Genomic DNA, 18,182 nt, shown 5'->3' with positions numbered 1-18,182 from the left:
ATTATCATTGCATTGATATTTTAATTGTATAGGTAGTTCTCAAATACTTATTAAAGTTTGTGGCTTTGTTTTGGCATTTTGGAACCAAAAATTTCTTCTTTTTGTCTCTGGGGGAAAAAAAAGTGTTATAGGCCTTTGAAAATCCCTGTGTGGCACAAAGGGTTTGTGCTCAACTACTAACCTAAAAGTTGGAGGTTTGAACCTACCCAGTGATGCTGCAGAAGAAAGCCTGGAAATCTGCTTCCTGTAAAAATTACAGCCTTGAAAACCCGTGAAGCAGTTCTACTTGTAACATATGGGGTTTCCATGAGTCTGAATGGACTGGACAGGAAGGTTTTTCCTAGGCACCTAAAGGTTAAAAGGACCCCAGCCCAAGATCCCAAGCAGTCTGACATCAGGGCAGGCATCCTTAGGTAAGAAGATCCATGGCTTCAATGGGCTTCAGTGGGGAAGCCTGGGTATATGAAGGGCAGGGGCTAAAATATGTACCCCTCCCCAAGGATTAGTTTCCTGACTGGCATGGCATGGCTGTTTGGAAAAGATACTTGGGATATTCATACTTGTCAAGGGGCCCTAGCTCAGCCCAGCCCTTCAAGTGAGAGTAATAAAGCGGGAAGGGTCATTTCAGGCCTTCCTATCCCCTCCAGCAGGACCCTCAGTAAGGGTGGTCCCAGGATTTCACGTGCAGGGCTGTTCAGAGAGAGGTTGGGAACAGATCCGAATCTGACCAAACCCTGCTCCCATTCTATGGAGGAGGCAGATTGCAATACAAAGGCACAGCTCGCTCTAGGGATGAGAACTTTGAGAGAGGGATGTTCTTTGGCTCTGGAGGGCCGGAGGACTGAACCTGAAGGCAGGGAAAGCAGGGAAGGCCCTTGGTGACCCCTTGTGTTACAGAGTAGAACTGTGTTCCATAGGGTTTTCTTGTAAATCTTTACAGAAGGAGCTCTGGTGGCGCAGCGGTTAAATGCCTGCCTGTTAACTGAAAGCTTGGCTGTTCAAACCCACCAGCTGCTCCACAGGAGAAAGATGTGGCAATCTGCTTCTTTAAAGACTGAGAGCCTTGGAAACCCTATCAGGCAGCTCCACTCTGTACTATAGGGTCACTATGAGTCAGAATCAACTCAACGCAACACAATGGGTTTTCGTTTGTTTAATCGTTACAGAAATAGATCGACAGGACTTTTTTCCAAGGCACCACTGGGTGGATTTGAAGTGCCAACCTTTAGGTTAGTAATCGAGCACAAACCATTTGCGACACCAAGGAAAGAGAAGACATTTATGTACAGTGCACTCCAAGTAGAAAGTACAGCTCGAGCAAAGGCTTGTTGGCATGGAAAAGCAAGATGTGCACCCAAACCAAACCCGTTGCCATCTAGTCAGTTTCAACTCATGGTGACTCTGTAGGACAGGGTGGAACTGCCCCAAAGGATTTCCAAGGAGCGACAGGTGGATTTGAACTGCCAACCTTTTGCTTAGTAGCCTGAGCTCTTAACCACTGTGTTACCAGAGCTCCAAGATGTGCAAGATGTGCATAGATGGCTCTAATTTTCCAGAACTGCTGGAGGGTAAAAACGAGAGGGGAACGTAAGCACAGTAATACCTATTCAAAACCACAACAGTTTTTAATTTAAATACCAGCTCGCGAGGCTTGCGTTTTATCCAGGGAGCAAGGCAGGTCGCCACCCTTCCCTGACCTTCGGTTTCCCCGGACATAAATCAAGGACCCTTTCTCTCCCCTCCTCCTTCTCCCGCAAAAAAGTCCAAGAGAGTCTGCCGCCAACCAGCCTGGCCACCGCCTCACAAGTCAAATCCCTCAGACTACCCGGGTCACCCCATGACGTAATTCATCCCTAGCGACGCACGCGCAGAACCCTCCTCCCGGACTCGCCGAAGGACAGGCTTCGCCTCCTCCCAATCCCGTCTCTCATTGGCTAGAATCAACTGTTCGTCTCTGCCGTTGTTAGCGGCAACGTAGGTGGGCACAATCCTGGTCGCTAGGATACCGCATACTTCCGTTTCCTTCCCACTCTCCAAGGCTTCTTCAAGTCCAATCTCGTCCATTCGACCAATGGCAAATGGACAGTAGGCGGGACTTTATTTGCCCGGACCAACGAGACGCAGACTTGGCCCGCCGTAGCACGGCCAATGACCGTAGGGCAGCCCCTGTAAAGTGGCTCGGGCGCCCCCACGCCCGTCTTTCCTCCTCCTCCCAGCCCCGCCCCTCCCCATCCCGGTTTCAGCCCGGCGCTGGCCGCAGTCTGACAAGAACGGGACAGAGCGAAGATGGCGGCGGCCGACGGCGACGACTCGCTGTACCCCATCGCGGTGCTCATAGACGAGCTCCGCAACGAGGATGTTCAGGTCCCGAAGCTACAGGGGACTCGGGGAAGACGGGAAGGGGGACGTAGGGGCGCGGGCGATCCTCGCGGACAAGGCTCAGTGTTCGCTGGGAGTGGCGGAAGGGGGCGCCGGCCAATCAGCGCCCAGTTCTTATGTCTCCGGTTCCCTGAACCCGATGAGACAGTGTTCTGGATTGGGTGTCGACACAGCGGAGGGCGGGAGCGCGGGCCGAAGGGTCCCAGGCCTGCCAAGTGCGCGCGGCGGCTCCGGGGGTGGGAGGCCAAGGCCACGCGGGGAGGGGGGGTCTGCCACCTGGGTGGGGGAGAGATTGGCTGTGGCCCAAATGGTCCCTTGGGGATGGGCTGGGCGCGTGACTAGTTCCGTGGGGGAGGGGCCTCCTGTTTGGCTGGGTCCCGGGTAGGTTTACTCTTTCCTGGGTTTGGGCATCTGGGCCGCAGTGCTAGGGGATCAGCTCTACCCAAATGGTACCGATGGCTGAAGGCTTTCTTCCCAATTCCTGCGTTCCCCCTTCCAATGTTGATGTAGACGCCCGAAGAGGAGGGGCACGGAAAAACAATCCTCTAAGGAGTGAACTAGCCAATTTTAGAAGCGAATTTTGTAGAAACCCGCTCTCTTCTCCCCCCAGTTTTCCCATTGGATGGGGGATGCGCAGTTTCCTAAACGTGCTATATTTTTGTGATGAGCGAGGCGTATGGGAATAGGGGGGCCCAGAGCCGTGAGCCCGTCTGGGGAGGAATTGAGAAGAGTTAAGGCATCTCTGAAGAAAGGACTGGCGATCCGCCTCCCAAAGGTCTTAGCCTTGAAAACCCTATGGAGCAGTTCTACTGTGCGCACATGGCGTCGCCATGAGTCAGAATAAAGTTGATGCAAGTTAACAACACGGCTTCGTGGTTAGTAACCTGAGTGCCCTTCCCATGTCCACTTCCCTCCAGTTGTGTGACCTTCGCACATTACCACACCCTTCTAAACCTCTGTTTGCCATAATCGTGGCCTAATGATAGTCCTGGTCTCCTTGGGTGGTTGAGAGAACTGAACAAGTTAATAATGCAAGTAAAGCTTGGCCTATTGTAAGGGCCCAATAAATGTTAGCTGTAATTATTGGAAGTGGTGATTGAAGATGTCCCATCTTTTGGGCCTCAATTTCCCATTTGTAAAATTGAGGGAAAGGGGTCCACTTGGAAAGCGGCGCTCAGGCTCCGAGGCTCCAGACTCTTGTTCTGGAGTCAGACAGGCTCTGCTTGTATTCCTGGCTCCTCCCCCTTACCAACTGACAGGAGCAAGTTAGTTAATCTCGCTAAGCCTTGGTTTCCTCTTCTGTCCAATGGGGATAATTACCTAGTTCGTAGGGGTGTTCTATGAATTGAGTTGTTCGATAAACACTTGCCATGTATCTGGTAAGGAGCCTTGGTGGCAGGCACAGTGGTTAAAGCGCTCGGCAACAGGTCACCTGTTCACCCAAAGGTTGGTGAAAGGTTGGTGCTGGCTCGGAAGAAAGACACTGCAGTCTGTTTCCTTAAACATTACAACCTCGGAAACCCTATGGGGCAGTTCTACTCTGTCCTACAGGGTTGCTATGAGTCAAAATTGACTCCACAGCAGTGGTTTTTGTTTTTTTTTTTAATGTATCGGATAGGAGTACCTGGGTGGCGGAGATGGTTAAAGCGCTCAACTGCTAGCCAAAAGGTGGACAGTATGAACCCACTCACAGGTGCTTTGGAAGACAGGCCTGGCCTGACCTGGCCTGGCAATCTGCTTCTGAAAAGTCACAGCCTTGAAAGCAGTTCTACTCTGACACACGTGGAGTCACCATGAGTCGAAATCAACTCCAAGGCAACTAACAACAATAATAACGTGTATCAAGTGTGGTGCTGGGAATATAGGTGGCACCAGCTACTATGCAGGAGACAGGTGTGAAGCATGTGAACATCGTGTGAGAAGTGGTGGGAAGGAAACAAACAAGTTGGGTTAGTGAACTAGTAAATATCTGTTGGGCCTCTACTCTTCTACGGGGCACTGTTCTAGGCACAGGGATACAGCAGGGAAAAAGGCACAAAAATTCCCAGCTTCTCAGAGCTTAAGATGTAGTGACAATAAACAAGACAGTAAGGAAAATGTATAGTACGTTAGAAGGGGATAAGTAGCATGGAGAAAAATAAGGAGAGATGGGGTGCGATTTTTAGAAGAGTGCTTAAGGTGGCCCTGCTGAGGAGACATTAGAGCAAAGACCCAATGGAGGCAAGGTAAAGAGCCATGAGGCTCTCTGGGCAGAGGACAGGATCCGTACAAAGTGGGGTGGGGGCGATCCATTTTAGGAGATGCAGGAAGGCCTCTCTGAGGCTGTGAAGCTCAAGAGAAGGTGAAGAGCCTTCCAAGAAAAGACATTTAATGGCAATAGTTCTCAACCCAGGGTGATTTTGCCCCTAAGGGGACATTTTTCAATGCCTGGAAACATTTTGGGTTGTCACAACTGGAGGAGTCCTACTAGCACCTAGTGGGAGAGATCAGAGATGCTGCTAAACATCCTGCAATGCACAGCATAGCCTTCCACAACAGAGCTGTCCAGCCCAAAATGTCTGTAGTACTGAGGTTGAGGGGGGCTGCCTTCTGGGAAAGCCTGGAGGCGCAAAGGAGCTTGGTATTTTTAGGTTTCTTTTCTTTATTCCAGTTCTATTGCTGCTGTAACAAATGGCCTAACTTAGTGGGTGGATGGTTGTCGGTGTGTGCCACTGAGTTGATTTCGACTCATGGCAACCCTATGTGACAGAGTAGAATTGCCCCATAGGGTTTTCTAGGCTATAATCTTTATAGAAGCAGATGACCAGATCTTTTCTCCCGCAGAGCAGCTGGCAGTTTCAAACTGCTGACCTGTCATTCAGCAGCTGAGTGCTTTAACTGTTGTGCCACCATGGCTCCTTCTTAGTGGCTTAAACAATACAAATTTGTTATTGCACAGAGGCTCTAGGGGAGAATCCATTTCTGTGCCCTTTTTCCGTCTTTTAGACTCTGCCTACGTTCCTTGGATCATAGCCCCTTTCCCCATCTTCAGGCCCGCAGCATTGTATCTCTTACTCTTCTTCCATAGTCACATCTCTCTCTGACCCCAGCCAGGAAAGGTTCTCTGATTTTAAAGATCCACGTGATTAGCTGGGTCTACCCAGAAAATCCAGAACAGTCACCCCACTGTGATCACATCTGCAAAGTCCCTTTTACCACCTGAGATAACATGTTCACAGGTTCAGAGGATTAAGACATGGACGTTTTGGTGGCGAGATTATTCTGCCTACCATCGTCACAGTGGCTGGAAAGTAGAGATTGGGGGGAAACTGGGAGGAGACAGGATGGTAGTGAAGTGCTTTCTCACGTTTTCAAGTAATTTAACTTCATTTTTGTTTATTCTTTTGTTACTTCGGTTGAATAGGAAAATTAATAACAGTTTAATTCTAAGGTTTTCCTTAACCACAAAACCAAATATTAATCATAAGAAGCCTGATGCAAACTACAAGAGCCTGCCAGAAACTGCTGTATAGAACTGTCAATTTGTCTTATCCTGCTGGAAAAGATAGTCCTCAAATCACTGTCTCTTAATTTAAATCTTAAAAAGCCTCCTGGCTGCAGGTGGGTGGATCCAAAACCAAACCCCTTGCCCTCTGGTGGATTCTGACTCATAGAGACCCTGTAGGACAGAGTAGAACTGCCCCATAGGGTTTCCAAGGAGCAGCTAGTGGGTTCGAACTGCTGACCTTTTGCTTAGCAGCCAAGCTCTTAACCACTGTGCCACCAGGGCTTCCAGGTGGGTGGATGGCTAAATTATTATTATCATTTTATTGTACTTTAGATGAAGGTTTTAGAGAAAAAACTAGCTTCTCATTGAGCAGTTAATGTATGTATTGTTTTGTGACATTGGTTGCCAACCCCACAACCCATCAACACTGCCCCCTTCTTGACCTTAGGTTCCCCATTACCAGCTTTTTTGTCCCCTCCTACCTCCTCGTCCTTTCCCCTGGGCTGGTGTACCCATTTAGTCTTCTTTTGTTTTTTGGGCCTGTCTAATCTTTGGACGGTGAATCTCAGGAGTTACTTCATTACTGAGCTAAAAGGGTGTCCGGGGACCATACTTTCGGGGTTTCTCCAGTCTGTCAGATCAGTAAGTCTGGTCTTTTTTTTTGTGAGTTATAATTTCCAAATTTTTCTTCAGCCCTGTCTGGGACCCTCTATTGTGATCCCTGTCAGAGCAGTCGGTGGTGGTAGCTGGGCTCCATCTATTTGTACTGGACTCAGTCTGGTGGAGGCTGTGGTAGTTGTGGTCCTTTAGCCCTTTGGACTAATCTTTCCTTTGTGTCTTTGGTTTCTTTATTCTCCCTTGCTCCAAACGGGGTGGGACCAGTGAAGTATCTTAGATGGCTGCTCACAAGCTTTTAAGACCCCAGACACTACTCACCAAAGTAGAATGTAGAACATTTTCTTCACAAATTGTATTATGCCACTTGAGCTAGATGTTCCTTGAGACCCTGGTCCCCACAGCGGAGAGCTAAATTATTAGCTGCCAGGCCAGAAATAACCTCACATTAGTTGATCTCAATAAAATGGGGAGGGCAGGGTTTATCAGTCGTGTTAAGATGAGCCAGTGGTTGAACTTCTCTATTTCTCCCTCTTTGTAAGCCCTATTGTACCTAGTTTCTTGGAGCTATTTGCTTTTTCTCGAATCAAAATGGCCTCCCTGTATGCATATAGAGTATCTACTCAGAATCAATCTTATGTTCAAATTCCAGTGAGTTTTGATTGTTTTTAGCACTTAATATTATTGCATTTTGAGGTCGCTGAAGGTGAACTGCTCATTCAGATATGTACAGAGCACCTGTTGTATACTAGGTATTGCTCTGGGTGGTGGGGTACAACAGTGAACAAACAGGCAAAAACCTGTGTCCTGGATCTTCTAGAGGCTGAGAAGAAACGAACAAATACAATGTAGAGGGTGGTAGATGGTGATATGTGATATGAAGGGAAATAGAGCAAGGATGGAGAATAGGGAGGGCCTGAGAGTAAGTTATAATTTTAGATAGAATGGTGAGGAAGACCACACTGAGAAGGTGACTTTTGAACAGAGAAGTGAAGGGGAGGGAGCAGGCCCTGTGAGTACTTGCAGAATAGCATCCCAGGCGCAAAGGTCCTGAGGCAGGAATACGCAGAGTGTGTTCTGGGAGCTGCCTGAAGGCCGTTGGGCTTGGAGTCAAAGGAATGAGCTGTTGAAGTTAGAAGATGAAGGTGAAGGACCTTGTCTACTGGGTTTACTATATGTAAACCAGGGATTGGCAAGCAGCGGGCCCTTAACCTGTTTTGTAAATAGAATTTTATAGAAACACAGACACACCCATTTGTTTACATATTGTCTGTGGTGCTTAAACAGCTTAAAAAGAGGCTGTCTGGTCCTTAAAACCTACAGTATTTGTACTCTGGCACTTTCCTGCAAAAAAAAAAACCCTGATTTGAACCATCTCTGTATCTCTGTATGCTGTCTTAGATAGGGCCCTTAGGGAAGGCTTTGCTGAAGAAGTGATACAGAGCAAGGACTTGAATGAGAGGAGGGAGAATGAAGAGATGGGGGAAGAGGGAGGCAACTGTTGGTGCAAAGGCTCTGAGGTGGGAAGCATGCAAAGAACAGCAAAAAGGCCAGTGTGGCTGGAGCAGTGCATTCACTGGGAGATGAGGACTAGGTCAGAAAAGATCATGTGAGGGGTGTAGGCCAGGGTGAAGACTTTGGTGAGATGGGGGCATCAATTGCAAGGCTTTGAGAGTAGAGGACTGGCGTGTTCTTACTTAATTCTGAAGGGATCCCTCGCTCCTGAGCAGGGGCTGGGCAGGAGCAGAGGGACTGATTGGGATGCCACTGCTGAACACCCAGGACCATTGTTAGCATGCAGGTAGGGAGAGGTGGTGGATTTGGGATGTGTCCGGAAGGAAGGCTGATGGGGTTTGCTGATGGGTTGGATGCAGTGTGGTGGGTGATGTACAGGGTACAAGGCAAGGATGGCTGAGGTTTGAATCCCAGCTCTGCCAGTTTGTTCCCTGTGTGTCCTGGGACCAGTTCCTCCCTCTGTTTGGGCCCACATTCCTCATCTGTAAAATGGGGATAGTGATGAAGAATTGGCATCTACCAGGTTGTGAAGATGCAGTGAATCCAGCAGGATTAGTGTGAGACAAGAATTTGGTTTGGTTCTTTGACTCAGGTTTCTGAAAATAACCTCAGCAATCAAGATGCCTTTGTTTTCCAAAACAGGTGAAAGTAGGGGCTGCACAGACCCCACACCTGGAAAGTAAGGGGGGCCTAATGTAGTCAGGCATGTTCATTAATTGGATCGATCATAACTGTGCATTAAGGCCCCAGTCATGCATATGCATTGAGGTCCCGGTGACTGGGGCACGCTGGGCCTTGGAGGGCTGTCTCTGGGGTCTTCTGGATCAGTGGGAACATCCATGCACATGAGAGAGGGTGGAACATTCCTGGGGACAATGGAGGTCCCGTGCCAGAAATTCTCCCAGACCTTGCCTGGTGCATGTCTTCGTTTGTATCCTTTCTGGTTAAAATAAATGAGTAACTGTAACTATAGGTAACAGTTTCTGTGAGTTCTGTGAGTCATTCTAGCGAATTATCAAACCCACCGGGGCAGTGAGAACCAGCAGAAAAACTGGTGTTTGCCTATTTGGCAGGGGCTGGAAGGACAGAGTCCTAACTTGTGGAGACTGATACCCAGTGCTAGGTGGTTAGGGTCAGAGAGAGAAAGTGCCATGTGGGTGTCTGGTGTCAGAATGATGAAGTGGGGATATGAGTTATCTTCACAGTCTGGATATTAGTTTTATGTTGGCTATTATTCATAGTTAGTTACTGTCCCGGAGTAGGTAGTCGGTAAACAGTGACCTTATTCAATGATCATAATAGTTTGTGATTTTATACTTGAGGAAGTGGAGGTACAGAGAGAGTGCATCCCTTGTCTAAGGCCACCCAGGCAGTAAGAGGCAGAGACCAGATTGCAGTACCTCAGGGGTGCTTGGGGCACTGTGTTTCTTATAATGGGGTCCACTGATTGAGAGGTTGGGTTTCTGTGTTAATTATATTCTATGCTTCAGTTTTCTTATCAGTAAAATGGGGATAATTTTGTAATTTAGCAACTTGTAGGGTTGTTGTGAGGATTAAATATTGTTGTTGTTAGTTGCCATCAAGTTGGTTCCGACTTTTGGTGACCTCATGTGAGCAGAGTAGAACTGTGCTCCATAGGGTTTTCAAGGCTGTTGCCTTTTGAAAGCAGACCTCCAAACTGTTCTTCCAAGGTGCTTCTGGGTGGGTTTGAACCTCCAGCCTTTCCTCTAGTAGTTGAGTACTTAACTGTTTCTGACACCCAGTGGCTTGTTACATTGTAAGTGTTCAGTAAATGTCAGCCAATAGCAGTGGTGGTAATGGTAAAATAAGGAAGGCTTAGTCTGTCAAAGAGAGGCCCCGGTTGTGCAGTGGTTAAGTGCTCAGCTGCTAACCAAAAGGTCGGCTGCAGGAACTCGCCAGCTGCTCTGCGGGAGAAAGATGCGGCAGTCTGCCCTATAGCCTTGGAAACCCTCTGGGCAGTTCTACTGTGCCCTACAGAGTCACTGAACTCAGAAGGCAATGAGTTAGTCTGTCAGAAGAGCTTAGGGCATTTTTTTTTTTAATTGTGATTTAAGTAAAAGTTTACAGTTCAAGTCAGTTTCTCATACAAAAGCTTACACATTGTTGTGTGACCCTAGTTGCTCTCCCTACAATGTAACAGCACACTCCTTTTCTCCACCCTGTATTTGCCGTGGCCATACAACCATCTTCTGTACCCTTCTGTCTTCTTATGTTGCCTCCAGACAGTAGCTGCCTACATAGTCTCATGTGTCTACTTGAGCTAAGAAGCACACTCCTCACTGGTATTATTTTATGTCTTATAGTCCAGTCTAATCTTTGTCTGAAGAATTCACTTCAGGAATGGTTTTAGTTTTTGACTAACAGAGAGTCCAGGGGCCATGACCTTTGGGATCCCTCCATTCTCAGTCAGACCGTTAAGTCTGTTTTGTTTTGTTTTTCTAACTAGAATTTGAGGTCTGCATCCCACTTTTCTCCTGCTCCATCAGGGATTCTCTGTTGTGTTTCCTGTCAGGGCAGTCATTGGTGGTAGCTGGGCACCATCTAGTTCTTCTGGTCTCAGGCTGATGGAATGGCCTTTTATATCTGAACGCTCTTTTTGTGTGTGTGGTGTGTATGCGTATGTGTGTGTTTTAAGTGAAAGTTTACAAATGAAGTTAGTCTTTCATACAAAACTTAATATACACCTTGCTACGTACTCCTAAGTGCTTAGGGCATTTTTAAAAACTATTTCAGAGTTTACCTGGAACAGTCCCTGGGTGGTGCAAACAGTTAAGTGCTCAGCTGTTAACCAAAAGGTTAAAGGTTTGAGTCTACCCACAGGCACATTGAAAGAAAGTTCTAGAGATTTACTTCCGAAAAATCAGCCATTTTGAAAACCGTGTGGCACACAGTTCTACTCTGGCATGCAATGTCTGCTGGCATTTTCGATTGTCAGGATTGTCAGAGAGTACTACTGGCATCTGATGATAGAGGCCAGGGATCCTGTTCAGTATCCTACAGTGCACAGGATGGTCCCCCACAACAAAGAGGGGTCTGGCCCCAGCTGCTGACGGAAAGATCAATGGAGAAAGATGTGGCAGTCTGCTCCCGTAAAGATTACAGCCTTGGGAGCCCTATGAGGCAGTTTTGCTGTCTGTAATTACAGAGCTGCTATGAGTTGTAATCCACAGTGGGTTCATATTAGCTATATTTATTTATTTTACAAAAATTAATATGACAAGTATTTATTGAGCATTTATTATGTGCCAGGCACTGTCCTAGTTTCTTGGGGCACAGAGTGAAGAAGACAGAGTCCCTGCCCTTACGGAACCTGAATTCTAGTGAGGAAGGAGAAACAACCACAGAAATATATGTCGGGAAGTGATAAGAATTATGTTGTGTAGCAAGTACACTGGGTTTTGTTTTTTAGCAAGAGATAAAGGGGGGAAGCGCATACTGTTTTACTTAGGATAGTCATGTGGTAGAGTCCCAGGGTGCAAATGGTTAATGTACTTGGCTGCTAACCAAAAGGTTGGAGGTTCAAGTCTACCCAGAGGTGCCTCGGAAAAAAGACCTGGCAATCTACTTCTGAAAAACCAGCCATTGAAAACCCTACAGGGTGCGTTTCTACTCTGACACACATGGGGATGCTGTGAGTCAGATCCACTTGATGACAGCTGGTTGGTTAGTCCTGTGGTGATGAATCAGCAGAGACCTGAACAAAATGAGGTAGGAGGAGCCCTGACGTGTCTTCAGGAAGAGTGTCCCAGGCCGAGGAAACAGTAAGTGCAGAGACTTGGGGCAGGAATGTGTGGCTTTTTTCCCCTTCCTAGCGCTATATCTACCTGTATATCTATATCAAGGAAACTCTCATGACAGGAGCACAGGGAGCAAGGGGGAGTGAGAGGGACAAGAATGGATCGGTAGCCAAGGCCCGGATCACACTGGGCCTTAGGCCATAGTGAGACTCTGGATGGTATTCCGATTGTGAAGCAAAGCTGCTGCCTGTGGGATCACACTTCCCATGCTCCTGTCAGAGAAGGCTGCATGGATTGAGTGTGAGCTGGGTCTTCAAACGAGGAGAGCATTTCTGTAGGTGGATTTAGCAGTGGGAGGGGGCTTCTTTGTTAATTCTCCCAGGCACTAGGCTCTGTGCTGAGGCCTGCTGGGGGACAGACCATCCCAGTCCAGGGTGATAAGTGCTGTCATGGGACCATGTATGTGTAATGCAGTGGGTACTTGGTAGGGGGCATGTGGGGGACAGTGTGCAGGGAAGTCTTTTAGGGATATGACACAATCAAGAGACAGTAAAGGTTTCTTATTGACAGCAGTAGCTGTTCCACCAGTTAGGAATGTTACAGAGAACCAACCAGCAGTCATTTACACAACTACAGGTTCTATTTTTTCTCAAATAACAAGTCCCGCAGCTTGAGAATATCAAAGAATTGAGTCAGGGTAGTCTTTGGAGTCCCTGGGTGGTGCAGATAGTCACAGGGATCGCTCCTAACTAAGAGCTTGGCCGTTCAGGTCCCCAGAGATGCCTCCGAAGAAAGGCCTGGCGACCAACTTCCAAAAAATCAGCCATCAAAAGCCCAGCAGAGCACAGTTCTACTCTGACATACGTGGGATTGCAATGAGTCCACTCCTCAGCAGCTGGTTTTTTTATGCCATTCTTTGACTTGCGTTGCGTGGTTACAAGATTGCTACAGCATCTCCTGTCCTAGGTGCTTGTGGAACCACATTGAAAGCAGGAGCCAGCCCAGGGCAGAGTTCTTCTTGTCCTCCGACCTAAAGGACTCTTTCCTGGGAGCTGCTAGGCAGATTTGCCCTTACGGCTCTTTGTCCAGGACTAGGTCACTTGCTAAATTAGTTGGGATTAAGTTAGGCTATAAGTAACAGGAAAATTCTAAATCACAGGGGCCTAATGAACTCAAAATGTATTTCTGACTCATGGTCAAAAAGTCTGATGACAGACTAAAGCTGATATGACACTGCATGGTGTTAGCGTCCGACTCTTACCATTGTTCTCTCCCTGCAAGTTCACCATCCTTCTCCTCTACCCTCTACCCTAGATTACCTCAAGGCCTCAAAAGGGGTGTTGATGCCCCAGCCATAATAACCCCATTCCAGACAAGAAGGAGGGAAGAAAGGTGTACACTCTGTCCACCCATAAGGACATTTCCTAGAAGTCGTGCATACCATTTGTCTTAGTCATCGAGTGCTGCTATAATAGAAATATACCACAAGTGGATGGCTTTCACAAACAAATTTATTCTCTCACAGTCTAGTAGGCTACAAGTCCAGATTCAGGGTGTCAGCCCCAGGGAGAGGCCTTTTCTCTCTGTTGGCTCTGGGGAAAGGCCCTTGTCATCAATCTTGTCCTGGTCAAGGAGCTTCTCAGCACAGAAACCCTGGGTCCAAAGGATTCGGTATTCTCCTAGCCCTCGTTTCTCGGTAGTATGAGGTCCGCATGTCTCTCTGCCCATTTTTGTCTTTTATCTCAAAAGAGGTTGGCTCAAGATAAAATTCGATCTTACAGATTGAGTCCCCCCTCATTAGTATAACTGCCGCTAATCCCATCTCATCAACATCATGAAGATAGGATTTACAACATATAGGAAAGTCACATCAGATGACAAAATGGTGGATGGTCACACAATACTGGGAATCCCTGGGCCAGCCAAGTGGACACATATTTTTGACAGACACACTTCAATCCATGAAACCATTTCCACTTGCATTTCGCTAGCCAGATATTAGTTACCTGCTGATATCTGGATGCAGTGGAGATTGGGAAGGTCTTTTCCAAAAGGGCATGTGCACGGCTGAAACCTGGGAGTTATAAGAGGTAGTATAGCCCATGGGTTTATGGCCCAATGCAGCAGCTCTTAACCAGTGATTTGGATGGGAAAAAAAAAATAACTTCTTTATTTTCACTAATCTTTAACTGAAATTTAACTTTCCTTCTGTTACGAATTGTAGTAATACAATTTGTTCTCTGCTGCTGTTAAGTTGTCCCCAACTCATGGTGACCCCGTGTGTTACAGAGTAGAACTGCCCCATATGTTTTTCTTGGCTGTAATCTTTACAGAAGCAGTCCATCAGGCCTTTCTTGTGGGGTGCTGCTGGGTGGATTCGAACTGCCGACCTTTGGGTTAGCAGTTATTGCAAACTGCTTGCACCACCCAGGCTCCTCAGTATTATAGTAAACCAAAACCCATTGTAGTCGAGTCGATCCTGACTCATAGTGACCTAATGTGACAGTAGAACTGCCCCCAAAGAGTTTCCAAGTCTGTGATCTTTACGAAAGCACATTGTCACATCTTTCTCCCATGGAGTGGCTGGTGGGTTCTAACCACGGACCTTTTAGTCAGCAGCTGAGCACTTAGCCACTGTGCCACCAGGGACCTTTTTGGTATTACAATAGCATATTATAAATGTTATTAGCAAAACCTGGCACCACTAGAAATCATGGATGTGTTCATGATATCTGTCGCAGATATCTTGTGTTGTTTACGTTCACCATTTCAAAATTGCAGTCATTATTAGACCTGCTGGGGGTTCATGGCACACCCAACTCACCCCCCCCCCAAAAAAGATAAAAACAGAAAACCTATTTCATTGAGTTAATTCCAACTGATGGCGACCCCATGTGTTACAGAGTTGAACTCGCTCCATAGGGTTTTCTTAACTGTGATTTTTATGGAAGCAAATTGCCAGACCTTTTTTCCACAGTGCCACTGGGTAGGTTCAAACTGCCAACTTTTAGGTTAGTAGACAAGCACAAACTGTTTGTGCTACCTGGAGACCTTACAGTGCCGTTGGCACTGAAGAAACCAGCAGGCATTCTTAATGAAATCAAGACTACAATCTCCACAGGTGTCAGTGGAAGGAAGGGGGCCCTCCACCATGAGAGGCACCCAAATTCTCATGAGCCCTCCCTTGGGGATCTTTCCTAATGACAGTATGATGTTGTAGTTAAGAGCTAGGCGGCCTGGGTTCCCATTCTGGCTCTGCTGCTTTCCAGCAGGTGACAGCTTCTCTGCACATAAGCGTCCACACCTTTGACATGGAGATTATAGTAGCAATACCTGGCTCAGAGCATAGTTGTAAGGATTGAATGTGTTAATTTTCTACCTCAAGAACTTGAATCCTGCCTAGCACATAGTGAGAAATCAATAAATGTTAGTTGCTATTGTTAATGGTCTTTTTTTATCACCATCCTCTGCTGCCACTTCATTGTCCTCAGGGCTGCTGCTCACCTGTTGTGGTCCTGGCATAGGTGTTCATTTCCCTGTAGCCCAGCTGAGAAAAGAACACAAAGATCCAGCTTGGAGGTGGTGACAAAGAGGAAATAAACTGGCAGCTTGGTCAACCTTTTCAATATTTTGTTATGAACATTTTCAAACATGTGGAAAATCGAAAGACTAGTACAACAGCCAGCAAAGTATGGCCTGTGGGCCAAATTCAGCCCACAGCCTGTTTCTGCAAAAAAAGTTTTATTGGAACACCAGCCACACCCATTTGTTTACATAAACACATAGCTGCTTTTGTACTGTCTGGCATTTTACCTGTTTCTGTAGATCTGTCTCTCTATACAGTTTATTTTTTGCCTGAACCATTTTGAAAATAAGTTGCAGACCTTGTGATTCTTCATCTCAAGGTTCTTTTTACTACCAGGGGAGGTGAGCTTTTTAGCCCCTCTGAAGCCCGAAAGCCCCAAAAACCAAACAAGTCGATTCCAGGTCATAGCCACCCTATAGGACAGAGTAGAACTGCACCATAGGGTTTCCAAGGCTGTAATCTTTATGGAAGCAGACTGCCATATCTTTCACCCTTGGAGCTGCTGGTGGATTCTAATCGCCAACCTTGTGGTTACCAGCCGAGGCCTTAATCACTGTGCAACCAGGGCTCCTTCCCTGAAGCCCACATGGTCCAAAAACCCACTGACATTGTATGAAAAATATGGTGCGTGCATTTTTTCTGAGGAGAGGCCACCGTAGCATCTCCTCAGAGTCTCATCATTGCCTGTAACCCCAGAGACATTCTTAAACCACTGGACCAGATGACCTAATTTAGAATCCAGGTCACTTCCAGGCCTCATCCCAGGTGTGTGGGCTCCAGGAAAAGAACAAGCTGTGAGAGAGTTCCTTCCTGTTCTCCTTCCAGGAAGAGGATTCCCCGCCACCTTGTGACCATCAGTCACTAACCCACAAGGGCGTTTCCTCCCACTCTCAAACGCATGATCTCATTTCATTTTGGCAGCCCTGCTGGGAGCTGGCTAGGAGAGGCCCTGCCATGGAGAAACAAGACAGCGGCTGGGTTTCACAGTTGGCTCTAGAATCGCTGCTCCTGGGTTGGGATCCCAGCTCCTTCAGTGTTTGCATAGGCAGATGTCTTTACCTCCCTGAGCCTCAGTTTCCTCAGTGGTGAAAAGAGGGCATTAGTTGTGCTTACTTCCCTAGGACTGAGAGGACCAAATGAAGCCCTGACATGTAAACGCTTAGCACGAAACCTCTTATGTATGTCAGCCAGCTATATTTGTTTTTTAGGGCTGTTGCTACAAATTACCACAAGCTTAGTGGCTTAAGACCACAGAAATTTATTCTCCCGTAGTCCTGGAGGCCAGAAGTCTGAAATCAAAGTGTTGGTAGGGTTGGTTTCTTCTGGACACTGAGGGAGAATTCGTTCCCTGCCTCTTTCTAGCTTCAGGTGGCTGCTGGCGGTTCTTAGCGTTCCTTGGCTTGTAGGCACAGCACCTCAGTCTCTGCCTCCATCTTCATATGGTTTTCCGTCTGCGTGTCTGTCTTTTCCTTTTTTGTCTCTTATAAGGACAGTCATTAGATTTAGGGCCCACCCTAGTTCTAGGATGATCTCGTCTTCAGATCCTTAACCTAATCACATCTGCAAAGACCTTACGTCTAAATAAGGTCATGTGTACAGGTACTGGCGGTTAGGATTTAGACATGGCTTTGGGAGGCCACTATTCAACTGTTCACATCAATAATGTTATGGCTACTGCTAATGCTGCACCTAGGAGCCCTGGTGGCGCAGTGATTAGACCCTCAGCTGCTAACTGAAAGGTCAGTGGTTCAAACCCACCAGCCGCTCCTCAGGAGAAAGATGTGACAGTCTGCTTCCGTGAAGATTACAGCCTAGAAAGCCCTATAGAGCAGTCCTGCTCTGTCCTGTAGGATTGCTGTGACAACAACAGTTCAACCCATTGCACCAATGGTATCATTACTACTGCTTATGCTGCTCCTGCTTTAAGAAAATACTATGATATTGGTTATCACTATTAGGTGACAGTCCTGTGTTTAAATCCCCACTCCATCCCTTCTCAGCTGCATGACACTGAAAAGGGACTTCTGCTCCCTGAGCCTGCTTCCCCCTCTGTAAACTGGGAATTCTGTACTAGCTCCGACCTCACAGGGTTGTTGTAAGGATTAAGTGACATCAAGCATGTGAGTGCTCAGCCTTGGACCTTACAGAGGAAGCTCTAATGTGGCTGCTGCTACTAAAGTGCTTTAATAGCCCTCGTGGCGCAGTGGTTAAGCACTCAGCTGCTAACTGGAAGCCACTGCACAGGAGAAAGATGTAACAGTCTGCTTCTGTAAAGATTCCAGCCTTGGGAACCCTATGGGGCAGTTCTACTCTGTTCTGTAGGGTCGCTGTGAGTTGGAATCGACTCGATGGTAACAGCTTTTAGACAGCACAGGTAGTCCCTGACTTACAAAGTATTCGAGTTACGAGGAACTGCACTTATGACTGTTCTTTTTTTTTTTGGCACTTATCATTAGTAATATGCACTGTATACAGTGTTGCAGTGTGTAATTTGCTGATGTCATCATATCTGTAAGTTTATATGTAATGTTCCAACCATGAAAAGCAAGTAAAGATTGGGTTTACAAAGATACTGATAATAAAAGGCAGTAATGAAAACGTAAAAAAAAAAAAAAATTCAACATACGTCAGAACCCACTTAAAATGGAGTCGTTGGAACAGAGCCCCATTGTAAGTCGGAGACTATGTATTAAAAACTACTTGCCGTTGAGTTGTTCCGAATCCTGGTTCCCCCATGTGTGTCACAGTAGAATGACTGCATAGGGTTTTCAGTGGCTGATTTTGGAAGTAGATTGTCGGGCCTTTCTTAAACCGTGCCATCTCTGGGTGGATTCATACCACC

General features: G+C 47.0%; 1 protein-coding gene across 1 annotated transcript in view; it reads left to right on the top strand.

Annotated features, from left to right (window-relative positions):
* Positions 1–2,206: 2,206 nt before the first annotated feature.
* Positions 2,207–18,182, top strand: part of PPP2R1A (protein phosphatase 2 scaffold subunit Aalpha) — a 38,594-nt gene continuing 22,618 nt past the window's right edge. Inside the window, exon 1 of the mRNA XM_049901866.1 lies at positions 2,207–2,364. Coding sequence (XP_049757823.1) covers positions 2,287–2,364 — 78 coding nt within the window. The 5' untranslated portion in view covers positions 2,207–2,286. The remainder of the gene's footprint in view (positions 2,365–18,182) is intronic.

Source organism: Elephas maximus, chromosome 11 (genome assembly GCF_024166365.1).
Source record: "Elephas maximus indicus isolate mEleMax1 chromosome 11, mEleMax1 primary haplotype, whole genome shotgun sequence".
Classification (NCBI taxonomy): domain Eukaryota; kingdom Metazoa; phylum Chordata; class Mammalia; order Proboscidea; family Elephantidae; genus Elephas; species Elephas maximus.
Note: the sequence above shows the minus strand (reverse complement) of the source record. Positions and strands in the feature narration are given on the sequence as shown.